Source organism: Laccaria bicolor, genomic scaffold (genome assembly GCF_000143565.1).
Source record: "Laccaria bicolor S238N-H82 LACBIscaffold_50 genomic scaffold, whole genome shotgun sequence".
Taxonomy (NCBI): Eukaryota; Fungi; Basidiomycota; class Agaricomycetes; order Agaricales; family Hydnangiaceae; genus Laccaria; species Laccaria bicolor.
This window is the reverse complement of record NW_001889921.1, coordinates 71967-83626: the sequence shown is the minus strand read 5'-3', so window position 1 is coordinate 83626 and position 11660 is coordinate 71967. Positions and strand designations below refer to the sequence as shown.

General features: G+C 48.3%; 5 protein-coding genes across 5 annotated transcripts in view; 3 read left to right on the top strand and 2 right to left on the bottom strand.

The window, feature by feature from the left end:
- Nucleotides 1–274, bottom strand: part of LACBIDRAFT_295600 (uncharacterized protein) — a gene marked incomplete at both ends in the record, with an annotated part of 1776 nt that extends 1502 nt beyond the window's left edge. The window contains 2 exons of the mRNA XM_001887951.1: nucleotides 86–151; nucleotides 184–274. Coding sequence (XP_001887986.1) covers nucleotides 86–151; nucleotides 184–274 — 157 coding nt within the window. The remainder of the gene's footprint in view (nucleotides 1–85; nucleotides 152–183) is intronic.
- On the top strand, nucleotides 226–2617 carry LACBIDRAFT_295598 (uncharacterized protein; the record flags this gene model as incomplete). Its single annotated transcript, XM_001887997.1, has 10 exons — nucleotides 226–543; nucleotides 943–1080; nucleotides 1152–1264; nucleotides 1315–1423; nucleotides 1477–1614; nucleotides 1665–1928; nucleotides 1977–2090; nucleotides 2139–2354; nucleotides 2406–2501; nucleotides 2552–2617. Exons 6-10 carry the CDS (start codon nucleotides 1677–1679, stop codon nucleotides 2615–2617), a joined length of 744 nt encoding a protein of 247 aa, XP_001888032.1. The 5' UTR covers nucleotides 226–543; nucleotides 943–1080; nucleotides 1152–1264; nucleotides 1315–1423; nucleotides 1477–1614; nucleotides 1665–1676.
- A 1471-nt stretch (nucleotides 2618–4088) lies between these two features.
- Nucleotides 4089–5700, top strand: LACBIDRAFT_333351 (uncharacterized protein; the record flags this gene model as incomplete). Its single annotated transcript, XM_001887996.1, has 5 exons — nucleotides 4089–4417; nucleotides 4523–4635; nucleotides 4693–4771; nucleotides 4846–5083; nucleotides 5413–5700. 5 exons carry the CDS (start codon nucleotides 4089–4091, stop codon nucleotides 5698–5700), a joined length of 1047 nt encoding a protein of 348 aa, XP_001888031.1.
- A 393-nt stretch (nucleotides 5701–6093) lies between these two features.
- On the bottom strand, nucleotides 6094–7882 carry LACBIDRAFT_312155 (uncharacterized protein). The gene is made up of 5 exons (XM_001887950.1): nucleotides 7691–7882; nucleotides 7262–7639; nucleotides 7183–7205; nucleotides 6791–7127; nucleotides 6094–6737 (listed from the first exon to the last, which is right to left on the bottom strand). The coding sequence occupies exons 1-5, from the start codon at nucleotides 7840–7842 to the stop codon at nucleotides 6215–6217; spliced, it is 1413 nt and encodes a 470-aa protein (XP_001887985.1). The 5' UTR covers nucleotides 7843–7882; the 3' UTR covers nucleotides 6094–6214.
- A 975-nt stretch (nucleotides 7883–8857) lies between these two features.
- LACBIDRAFT_295596 (uncharacterized protein) lies at nucleotides 8858–11615 on the top strand (the record flags this gene model as incomplete). Its single annotated transcript, XM_001887995.1, has 12 exons — nucleotides 8858–8872; nucleotides 9297–9410; nucleotides 9504–9585; nucleotides 9648–9915; nucleotides 10152–10274; nucleotides 10377–10531; nucleotides 10604–10734; nucleotides 10791–10808; nucleotides 10858–11056; nucleotides 11112–11239; nucleotides 11309–11315; nucleotides 11374–11615. 12 exons carry the CDS (start codon nucleotides 8858–8860, stop codon nucleotides 11460–11462), a joined length of 1329 nt encoding a protein of 442 aa, XP_001888030.1. The 3' UTR covers nucleotides 11463–11615.
- Between the last annotated feature and the right edge of the window lie 45 nt (nucleotides 11616–11660).

Sequence of the window (11660 nt, the reverse complement as noted above, 5' to 3'; positions counted from 1 at the left end):
TGCAGGCAGTCGTCACGCATTAGCGAAGCGGTGCCAAAACCCCCTAACACCCCTCACATCATGCTTCTGAACTAAAAATACAGACCTGCTCCTGGTCGCCAACCGTACCCAGGGTTCCACGCGAAAAGGGGGTTTCTGGTTAGATTGATCCCTATTGGAGGGCTAGTTTGTTTTGATGTTTACCCGTGTTATCGTAGACGTGCCTGTTTTCGTCACCGCCCTCCTCTCCTGATTGCACATCCCTTGAGTTGAAGTTCGAAAGATCCTTCAACATCTGGTTCTTACAAGGTTATCTTCGGTGAGCCGTGGCCCCGTTGTCGGAGAGCTCAGCGTACTCGAAACAAAAGGCTAATGAGTCTGAAGGGAAGTGGGGGGATTTGTGTGCACCTGAGGTGCGTGTTCCAAGTGCATCTCCGCATGTTCACGATGACTGCGAAGCATTAGACAAGGGGATGTGGGAGCTAAGCGCTAAGCTGCCGTGAGCGCTCTCCATGAACCGACTCTAGTAATCCAACCTCTCCAAATCATCGGCCCGTTTGGAGTGGTCATTTACCTCACAATGCTTCAGCCGCTCAGGGCTTTACTCATGATGCATGAACGTTTGAACTCGCACCTCCTCCGCGAATATCCTGGACGTCAATATCTGAGGTTTCAGGGCCCCGTGCCTTACCCCATGCAACGATGCTACTCTGACAAACAATCCGACGTTGGCCGTAACAGTTACGTGGAAGGTCAAGAGCGCGCTAAGGGTGTATGTTATCTTCTAGCTATCAGTGGTCTCCGTTCAGTTCACTAATGCGGGCACAAGAGTTTGGCGAAAAGATCCGAATGACATTCTCGTCCACGCTACCGAAAAAATTATGGTCAAACATCTACCGACCACCCGCCACGCATGATGCTTATGACGCTGCGCCATTCGAGGCCGATAATGAGTGATCTGGGTGGAGACCAAGAAGAGGTTGAAGAGGGGTCATGAGGAGAGTGGGTTTCCGTTGTGGGCACGGACTCCTATGCGGAAGGTTGAGGCGGAGGCGAGGGTGGAAAGAGTCCGATGGCAGAGGAAAATGAATGAGAAAGCTGGTAGATGTTCACGGGCTTGTGGTTGGCTATCCCAGCGTGTTGCCTTCTGTCTAATCCAAGGTTGTGTGCAGGAACAAAATTTACAACGACGTGACTGACTGTCTGCGGGACTAGACTCCTTGATACTTCTGGTTGGTGAGGCTACACCTATGTCAAAGAGATATAAGAGAGCAGCCGAAGAACCGTGAGTTGTTCTCCTTCCGCAGTTGGTACGTTGCTCAATTTAGACCCAAGTGCGATGGACCGCAAATGCCAAGGAATCTCATGGATTTCGCCCGCGCCCTCGTCACGGAGCCTCACGGTCTGGAATTCCCGTACCTGGATCATATATCCTCTGCTCCTCGTTAGTCGTTTGTTCCTACTTCTATTTTTATCGCTGTGTTTACCGCTATCAAGCCAAGCCGCAGTAACAGTCGGGAGATACCATACCGTTGTGCGACATCGCGCATCTTGAAAGAAAAAATATTATGCTTGCGCAGTAGACCTGTGATGTGGTGCTGGGTACGACGTTGAGGGTATAAAGGCGTCGTTGAGGTCAGTCTGCCATTCATCACAATTCCTCTCTACGCTCACCTACACAGTCAAATCTCAGTCAAATGGCCATTACTCGCGTCTTCACTCTCATCGCTGTTTCTATTGCCGCTGCTCACCTTGCTTGTGCAGCCGTTATTCCTACACCGGTCCCTTCCGGAAGCCCCACGGATTGCCCAATGTCGTTCTCCAAGCCATCAAGGTCAGGGGCCGCGCCAGCACCAACCGATATTCCACAGGATGGCAATGCGTACAACATTTCTGCGGGACCTTTGAGGTGTCCGCCCTCTTTCTCTGCGAGTGGTCTACCAGATGCGGTACGAGAATCTTCAATCAAGTTAACCGAAAACTTACCTTCTTCCCAGCGCCCCTCCGGTCTCCCGCCTGTTGAATCTGCTGCTGGGTCGGCGCCGACCGACATGCCAGGGGATGCTTCTGACAAATCCTCAGCGCCCTCTCAATCTGACATTCCAGCAACGGTACGCAAAGCCTTTGTCCACGCGGCATTATCTTATCTTATCTCGCAGAACACGTCGTCCTACCCTTCCGGAGCATCTCCTGATAGCCCGGCGCCCACCCAGCTCCCCAGGGAATACCTAGAATCCCTTTCCCAATTTCCCGATTTCCCTTCGACCAGATCATCGGACGGCGCGACGCCGACAGATATCCCACAAAATGGAGCAATGCCAAGTGGATCTGGTAACGCCCCACCTTCATTCTCTCAAGGTTCTACTCCATCAGCGGTATGCAGGCATGATTCTGTAAATGACAATACTTCTCAACTCTGTTTTTAGTGCCCATCTTACTTGCCTTCCGCTGCGCCCAGTGATGGCGCGGTACCCAGTGACTTACCAGCCTCCAATTTTTCTTCTGGGTCGCTTTCACAAGGGGTACGAAAGGTTTTTTATTTTCTGAAAATGGCACTCACAATTTTTTTCAGTGCCCGCCCGACTTTCCCTCCTCTGCCTTCCCCTCTGGGGGCCCAGCTCCAACTGATGCCGCATAAATTTCATTTATTTTATACAAAGTGGCCCTTGGACATTATGGACGCACGGACGTATTTGTGTAGATGATTTTGACGACAAATCATTATATTTCTACTTCACAAACTGTACCTTCGGACGCTCTCGCTTTATTCTTTGTATACTATACAAATGTCGTACCAGTTGTATTTGATCTAGATTCGCATGCTCGTCGTACATACATAGCTATCAATAACACATTCTCCAGACGTATTTCGAGTTTTCCAAAAAAAAAAGACAAGACCCGACGAACAACGTTGGGGAGTCCTATCTCTTAGTCAGAAACTATTCATACCCCTCTCATCTGTTGTAATGTTCTCTATTGCCGACGCAAGTGCCAGAACATTATCCTGTTTGCAGTCGATGTGGAAAGAATGCACTTGAGCTGAAAGAAATTTGTTTCATTCACGCTCCCGCTCCAAATTGTAAGCCAGCACCAGCAAAAATCGACCCATATCAATTTCGGAGGTTATGATTGAGGGCACCACGAATCGAACGTGGATTCTCAGAATGCGAATCTGCCTTTGGGCTTTGGCTACACTTCCATCTGATGCTCTCCCAACTTGAGCTATGCCCCCCCATTAATGACTATGTATCTCACAAAGATGATAATGAAATAAAAGAGTATTTCCCTTGTTTCCACTGCCAAAACAATTTGAAGAGATATCCTGGCTACGTATGGATCAACCGATCATGGGGATAAAAAAAACTTCTACTTCCAATGTTGGGATGGGGGCACCGCAGATCGAACGCGGGACCTTCAGAATGCAGTAGTTAGTACTGGCGACTTACTTCAGTCTGCTGCTCTCCCAGCTGAGCTATGCCCCCTTGTTGCGAGACACTGTCGAGGACTTTCTCTCAAGTGGCAATTCAGGTCACGTTATTCCCGACACGGATTTGAGGACACCAGCTCATATTTCTTCTCGACATCGCTTTCCTCTTCTTCAGTCACACCTTGCAGACCGCGCAAATAGAAAAGAGAAAAATATATGCGTTGGTGCCCTGGTCGAGTGCCGTTGTTTGCCGACAAGGATGTGCTCGTAATCACCTGCAGTCATGCCAATTTCCCTTTACACTTTCCAACTTAGCAAGCTCTGCTGCCATATGACAACGCCATTCTCATGGACCGAAATTGCATGGGGCCCATGTATGTCATGTCTTCGTCCCGTTTCGTCCTCTGATAGTTTACAGATCACCGCCAATCGACGGCCCAACTCGTCATCATCAGGAGAAGAACGGCGTACCACCCCGTCAACCGCACCCCCCCCGCGCGTGGCCTGACGAGCTGCAAGGTCTCCTAGCGGACTCTTCGGGTAATGAGAAGGGGGAGACGCTTTCTTTGCATTCGAGCCCTGCTTCTGGAACAGGAAGAACAAAAACGGTGGTCCAAGGAATGGGAAGCCTCGGAGAATAACATTGTTCGGGTTGGACGACCAGATATACAACTCCTACACGATGACGCTGAGGACGCGCTCTTATTCCGTCGTCACCGCAGCGGCAGTGGTAGCACACCCCACAACAACGCTAGCTATGAGGACGCTCGTGGAGGCTGGTGTGGTTGGCAATGGAGAGGAGTTTCGGGGGTTCAAGGGGAGTGGTGGGTTGGCGCTGGTGAAGGGCTGTTGGGGGAACCACTGCTATGTCTTCCCTTGGGTCTCATTCTCGATCTCGCTCTCAAAAAGATATTTCGGAGGAAAAACCGCCAATCCGCGTCGACGCGGACGACGTGAACAACCACGACACCCCCACTCGCTGCCTCCGCCTGCATATTCTCCTCGTCCTGCGTACCCTCGATAACAACGCGGATGGGATTCAACATTCACGGACGCGACACGTTGACTTTTCCGCTTCCCGAAATTTATCAATTCATCTACATCCGCCGCCTTTAGCCAGGTCGCGATGCTGAGTGGCAGGCGAGTACGCTCAGCAGGCTCGGGTTCATGCTCTAGCTTTGCTGAGGTAGCTCTCGGTGGACAAGACGGTGGTGAAAACGGTGAATTTAGTGAGTTCACCCCTTACTTTGTTCTTTCATCTGAGTTTCTGAGATATCTCTCCGCAGCATTGTATTACGGCGCCCGTGACCCTCTGCTGAATTACTGTGTTATCGTGATTTTGAGTGTTCTGCGTTCTCAACCACTGTCCGTCACTCTAAGTTCCACTCTCTCTTGTTGTATCTTGTCTTGCTGACTATTCCCCCTCCTGCTCTTCACAGATGTCATCCGGGCCTTGGAACGTGGTGGGGGCCCGTTGACTACAGCCATGAACATGTACACTGGTTCGCCTCGATTCTGGATGTATTCGCAGCCTTCTCTAAACGTTCAGTCAAGATTAACTTACAATATTCCATCATTGGCAAATACATTCATCCTGATCTCTTCTTCCTATTCTCTCCGTCGTCAGCCTCGTCCAGTCATCCGTTCGCCCCGAGGTTCCGCGACGCCGGCCTCAGAGTGCATGAAGCATACTCGTCATCAACACGCCGCTTTCCCCCACACATGTCGGAGTGCATTCACGCCCCGTCCACGTCCACACCCTGCCATCGTCACCGCTCCTTACTCGCGGTGGATTGAGTTGGGCCTGAATTCCGTCACCACGGACACCATCACGTGACGGAGTTCTTCAACCAAAAAAAAAAAAAAGCGTGAAAAACGTTTTTTTCTCGACAACAAATGCCAGCCTCTCTTCGAAGGTGACCAGTATGCACCGCGGAAGTCTCGACCGGCCAGGCTCCTCCGCTGCATGAGCTGCTGGCAACGGTCCATCTCAAGCCAACCCGTAGCATCCCAATGATTCCTCTTCCCTTACTGGCGCTCTCGCCCGCACAGTCATCCTCAACCTCGGTGCCCAGAACGACCTAAGTGTTGATCTTTTGTCCCTCTCACCGACCGGTGTCAAGTGCCTCCACGCTGCTACCCGTAACGCCACCGACTTCAAAACCGTCGCCTACGCAGGCCAGCGGCTATTTGTATTCCAGAACGTGCCGACATCGTGGACAAAATCGGACATACCGCAGTCGTCTACAGCCAGCGTCGCCGATTCCGCCACTACCCACCACTACTGCAAGTAAGGATGCCGTTGAGATGGAATTTATCAAATTAACTTGCGGGAAAGGGTGACGAATACGGAGGAGCTGCGGAAGTCGATGCTGCGGTTGTTGAAGACGCTGGGGCGTCAGAGGGCTCTGAAACCGCGGTACCTGCTCGTATAATATACACCGGCAGCATTGGTTGGACTCAACTGCGCCGTTTTCGATTGCTGGACGAGTTCTCTGTACCATCCATCGCAACAATTTTCTGAGCAGGACGCCAAGTATATGAGGAGGCAAGGGCAAATTCGGTCGGGTTGGGGTGACAGTGCGCCCTCGTTAATGCTAGCCTAGGAGCGGTCCTTGAATGCGGTTCGCATTGTAGATTCTCATCTATCTACGCAGATTCTATGGTCAGTCACACGCCATGTTTTTAACGAGAAATTTGAAAATCTAACTCGCAAACTCTCATAGAATACTACGTGGGATGTTAAAGTTGAACAGGTTATGCAACATTCAAGTTGAAGGAGAAACAATTCTGCAGTTTGGATCGACTTCAGTAAATTTTGGCTTCTGGGAAATTAGGATCATCCCCCCAAAACCTAGCCGGCTCTCCCTCCCTGATCCTCCCCATCCATTCCATGGTCAACGCAGCTGTCCTCACAAACAATGTACCATCAATCAACTCGCTATCCTTCAGCTCCGTGCCTTTGAATTCCCCAGCGGCAATGTGGCCGTACAACGAGCCATAATGGGCCAGCGTGCGCTGGACTTTGGACAGATGATCGTCGGGGTGAACCAGTGCTGATTGTATGATCTTCAGCCACACGTTTGGAGTTTCGGCGAAGGGAGACTCAGGATCAGGGAATGCGGATTCTGTGGGGTTTACCGTAGGTCCTGGGAAATCTGTGAGGATCGGTGCCGTAAAGAAGGAGCGGACAGGCAGTTCAGGCCGACCCTTGGAAATGTAGTAGGCTAATGAACGCGTGAAGTATGCGCGGAGGAGCAGTGATTTCGATGTCGGAGATATGACCGCCATGTACGATGTCAAGGTCATCGAACTGGTGAGAAGGTGCATTCTATTGAGGATTGAAGTCAGTATACATTTTCTTTTGTTGCCGAAAGAACTCACAGAGTAAATTCAGCTTTATAAAATTTCCCATTGCGCCATCCACCCACGGCATATATCATCACGTTCAGGAAAGTTAACTCTTGCACCTTCTTGGCAATCTCTTTGTCATTGGCCCCGTCCACAAGCCACTCTGACGCATACGACTGTATCTTCTGGCCAATTTTCGCCTGAAGATCGTCGAACGACCCTTTATAATCTTTGAACGCATTATCCGACATGATACGCGACACGATGGTGAATGCGTGTAATCCTGGCCCACGCTTGGTCGGTGCTTCGAACATCGATCTCGGTATCAAGTTCGGTGATGGGGCTCCGTGTACAGCAGTCTGTGCCAGTCCTGATAATATCGTCTTTCAGTAATGCTTTCTCGCAAGGTACAGAGGAATGCTCACCCATAGCTACAAGACCGGGCAAGCTGCCAAACAAGGGTTAGCACAACTGTCGTATAAAGGATGGAGAAGAATATGGCACCTAAACTCGATTCCATAGCCGAGATAAAGCATGGGGTGGAGGATGCCATCCAGTAGGCGATTCACCATCTCTGGTTTTTTGCCATCGAAGTTCGCTTTGGGCGAGAAAAGCCACTCCTCGAGCACAGCGCTGAGAGGTGTTTTCAGCAGAAGATCGGAGAAAAAGTGAAGATAAGCCTGGTAGTAGTCCCCATCACCCAGGTGATCGAAAGCATTGGCCGTGGTGATGGCACCTGGTGAACGGTGAGCGTATCGCTCAACATTCTCGTGCTGGTCCCAAATCGCATCTAGATGCTTTGAGGTCCCTCCTAGCGCCCACTCTACCAGTAGATGAAAGGGTGTGTGATTGTGAGCGCCCCTGGAAGTGTAGTCGAACATCCTGCATCATCGGTTAGAGAAACCATGAATAAAAGAGTGCAGGTTGTACTACCCATGGTGTTCCACATAGTCTCGTTGAAGATATACGCGCAAGGTGGCAGTGGATTCGGGTGAGGTTCCAGGCCAACGAGGAGCCGTATAGTGTGTCAAGGACGGGCCAGGAACAGGCCAGAGTTCGAGGAGTTGAGCTTTGGTCGGCGCCATGGCAGTGAGAGTAGGAGAGGTACGAAATCAGTAGTACGATGGTGGGAGATAAAGCGTGTAGGGCTCAAATATACAGTCGAGCCCATACTTCTCATAGGCCATAAACCGCCATAACCCATATGTTTCGACAGCTACCAAACCGAGATTTACGGCCAAATTTACACCTCAAAACCGATAAACTCACATCAACTGGCATAGCCTGAGCCATCCACCAATGCCGACTGCAACTAAGCATCCGAGATCTAAGATTGGCGCGGTCATGGACAGGATGGCGACAGTAAGTAGAGAGCCCTGGAAGATCCGATATGTTGCAAATATGATATTGGCTGGCACCAGGAATGAATCGGATTCCATCGTGATATTTTGAAACAGGGTTCATTTCTCTGAATATTATCATGTTGACAGTGACGCGTCACGCGTCACACGATACGTATCATACAGCAGTAGGGACTGTCATGGATCGGCAATAACCGGGTATTATCCGTGGCCGTTGATACCCGTTATCCACGGATCAGACCCGTGGATATATATGGAAATCCGTGGATATCTGTGATCCGTATACTATATTTAATAATATTTGAGCAGTCTTAGTGGGAGCTACCGCTGCCACACACCAATGCACGACTGTCCTTTGTCGGCCTGTGGAATTCATCAATTTCACTCCTTCCTAAGATAAAAACACTCTTTGATGAATTTGAACATAAATTTATTGAAATACAATTATTTCTTCAGTCATTCTTTTAAATTTAACTCTGATTTTATCATTCCACACTATTCAAGCATTCATGGAGTGGACTATGTTACACCTTTAACTTAAATGCTATACAGAGATCAATTTGGTCATGAATAAATATTTAAGAGGCCAGAAACAGCCCAGAAAGACAATGTGTATATGGCAGATCAGTGATAGAGATATACCATACACATCTGTGACTCAGTTTGCACCAAAAAATCCTGAAGTGATATTTCAAAAACAAAGATATAAATTACTTATACTTATTGAACCTTCCAAGCCATGTATGACACTGGGGTAAGTATCTTGACTGGTATTTGATGCTTATCTGGCATCCAATCCTTAATAGTATGCATAATGAGTGATAAAAAGGAGTGAAATTGGATTAATAGTGAAAATAAATTTAAAAATGCTTGCTTCCAAAGAATTTGGGGTGTTTTCACAGAATTTGAGGATGGGAGAAGTTTGACAAAGTATGAATTTCACTAATAACAGCTATAAAATACAATTTAGAACTTTTATAGTTGATTTTTTCCAATTTTGAAGACTTACTTCATATCCAAATTATGATGTTTGCTTTTTATGAAGATGCCAGTGATATTTTTATGAACTGAGGCTTGATCCTTTCATTCTCCACCATTATTAAAGAATGAGCTTCTACTGAAGTTCACGTAAGATATTACAGTGAATTTTGTTATAACAAAATTATCCTAAACGACAGCTTTCTAACGCATATTTTTTCGTGGAAAACGGCGAAGAACTGACGAAGATAGATGGAGGGCTGGTCTGCGCCGCTATACCCACGGATATATCCGTACCATGGCTTATCCAATCCGTGGGTGGGAAAATCCACGGATCGGGTACGGATAATACCCGGATGTATCCATGACAGTCCCTATACAGCAGTGATCGTCGAACCGTCTAATAGGCAAATGTCAACTCCCACGACCACCACTTCCCGGAATGTTTTGCCGTCGCATGCAGGAACCAACGGCGACCCTACTCACAAGGTCAGCCTTTTGCGCAGCCTCTTTGGATCTGCCAGTGAGGCTCTTTCGATGTCCCACTCAAGACTCCTTGCACGGTCCTCAGGCTGCCCAATCCTTGAAATTCTTTGACTCTCGTTGCTTTTGCATCCCGTCTTCTCTGCCAAATATGGCTTCGGCACTTTCGTATGGTTGTGATGTTCACTACAGCCCATCGTCCCTACCTTATCACTCTCTATTTCTGCCGCCGGTCAACTTAATATGTTCCGATCTGTCAGCACGCGCAGTCGAATTCAACAGCCCTACTATCTCGATCTCTTTCCTATCTCTCCCTGCCGTCCATCATGGAGTGGGGTAAGAACAATCTGTATCCCATCCAAGTTGCATCCAAGCCAGCCAACTCCGCCGATCATTTTACTTACGATCACCATATTTGTATTCTTCTGTGGTGGAAGGTATGGGCCTCATCGATAACAACATTTATTGCTCACAGTCCGGTGTTTTGAGTGCTCCGAGTCGCTATTTTCTCGGCAGATGGATCGCAAGCATCTCACCTGTTGACACTGGCGTCCTCGTTTCCAACTTTCTAGAAACTGCGCTGAACACACGTTCCTTCCTTCCGATTGGCTAGATCAGCATTCCAAGTTTGTGTTCATCAATCTGAAAGAGAAAGAGTGTGGGGAGAATAAGTCTGCCGGTCATTGGATTGAAAGGTACAGCCTTTTCTAAAACCACTTATTATCGACCCCTCATCCATACTCAGTTCCCTATCATCGTTCGAAAATGCCAGTAGTTCGCACCACAAAGACCTTCAGACAACTACGAGACCAGGCCGAAGACGACTTCAAATTCCATTATCCAGCAGTCGCTCTAGTCTACCACGGCGGAAGCGCAGTAGACTTCATCGGAATTCGCATAGAATGTGCCAAAGCTGGTAAAGAATTCGTTTCCAATATCGCTTTTGGCCGCGGTGAGTTCTAGTTATCGAATTAGTCAAGTATCAGTACGAGTCCATTCCTGATTCCTGTATTCCATCCCCTAGATCCTGAAGGAGAGTTGTATTACAACGATATCTCGCAACTCGCAGGAATCGGTAAATACGAGATTCAGTTCAAAGTTGGTCAAGTACTACAAATCGTAATCCGCAACCCCAACAATGGTATCGTCGCCACCGTAAGTCCATTTCGCAACTCAGTTGTACTACACTGATTTCTTCTTGAAACTTGTAGTTCGTAGGAGCAGATCCCGTAATATCTCTACCCTATCCATTAAATTCAAAACTAATATTTTCGGTAGGCAAGCGCCATTGGCTGGTTAGAATTCGACGCCGACCACCCTGAGGTACCTCTCAGAGGAAATTGGAACGACTATAAGGCGTTGGATGTAGCTTCCGTCATAACCTGTGCTGCAGGATCGACGGATGTAACCATCTCACTTGACTCGTTAGCGAAGAAGGTTACATTCAAGCTACCTAGGGCCAGTGTCAAAGGCATGAGTACGTCAATCCTTTTTCTCTTCTAGTAAATCAAGATTCACATAGGATTCCATAGATCATATGGGCACGACGACCATTTCTTCTGTCAACGATATCCCGAATGGTACACACAGCATGGTCGACTTCGATGCTGATCGCGTTCTGTTCTATCCCCAGGTTGGCAGCAAAACTATGACGGGCTACGTGAGTTTTTCTCTACTTCACTTCGCCAAACGCCTCATGTTGAACTTGAATCCATTCTCGACCGTCTAGTTCATTCGTACGCAAATTTATCTGCCTTCTTTTCGTCTTGTGTGGTTACTCTTTTATTTTTATAGCGGCAGTCAAAGAAAGAGCAGACTTGGTCGCTCTTGGACATCAAGCATTCATCAGTTCTAGCGCGAACGCTGTCTGGCAATCTGCTTGAAGTTCGAACAGATTAGCGAAGGCTGCCAATGGCCAAGGACAATTGTTGTAGGCACCTGTAAATTCGAGTCCAATTCCACATGTATCGCGCGTAACACCGTAAAGATTTAAATTTGTTATCATCACTGAACAAGTACGAAGATAAAGGTTCGATGCCGATATTTAGCCAACTTGAGGTTCTGTTCTTCACAAATCAATC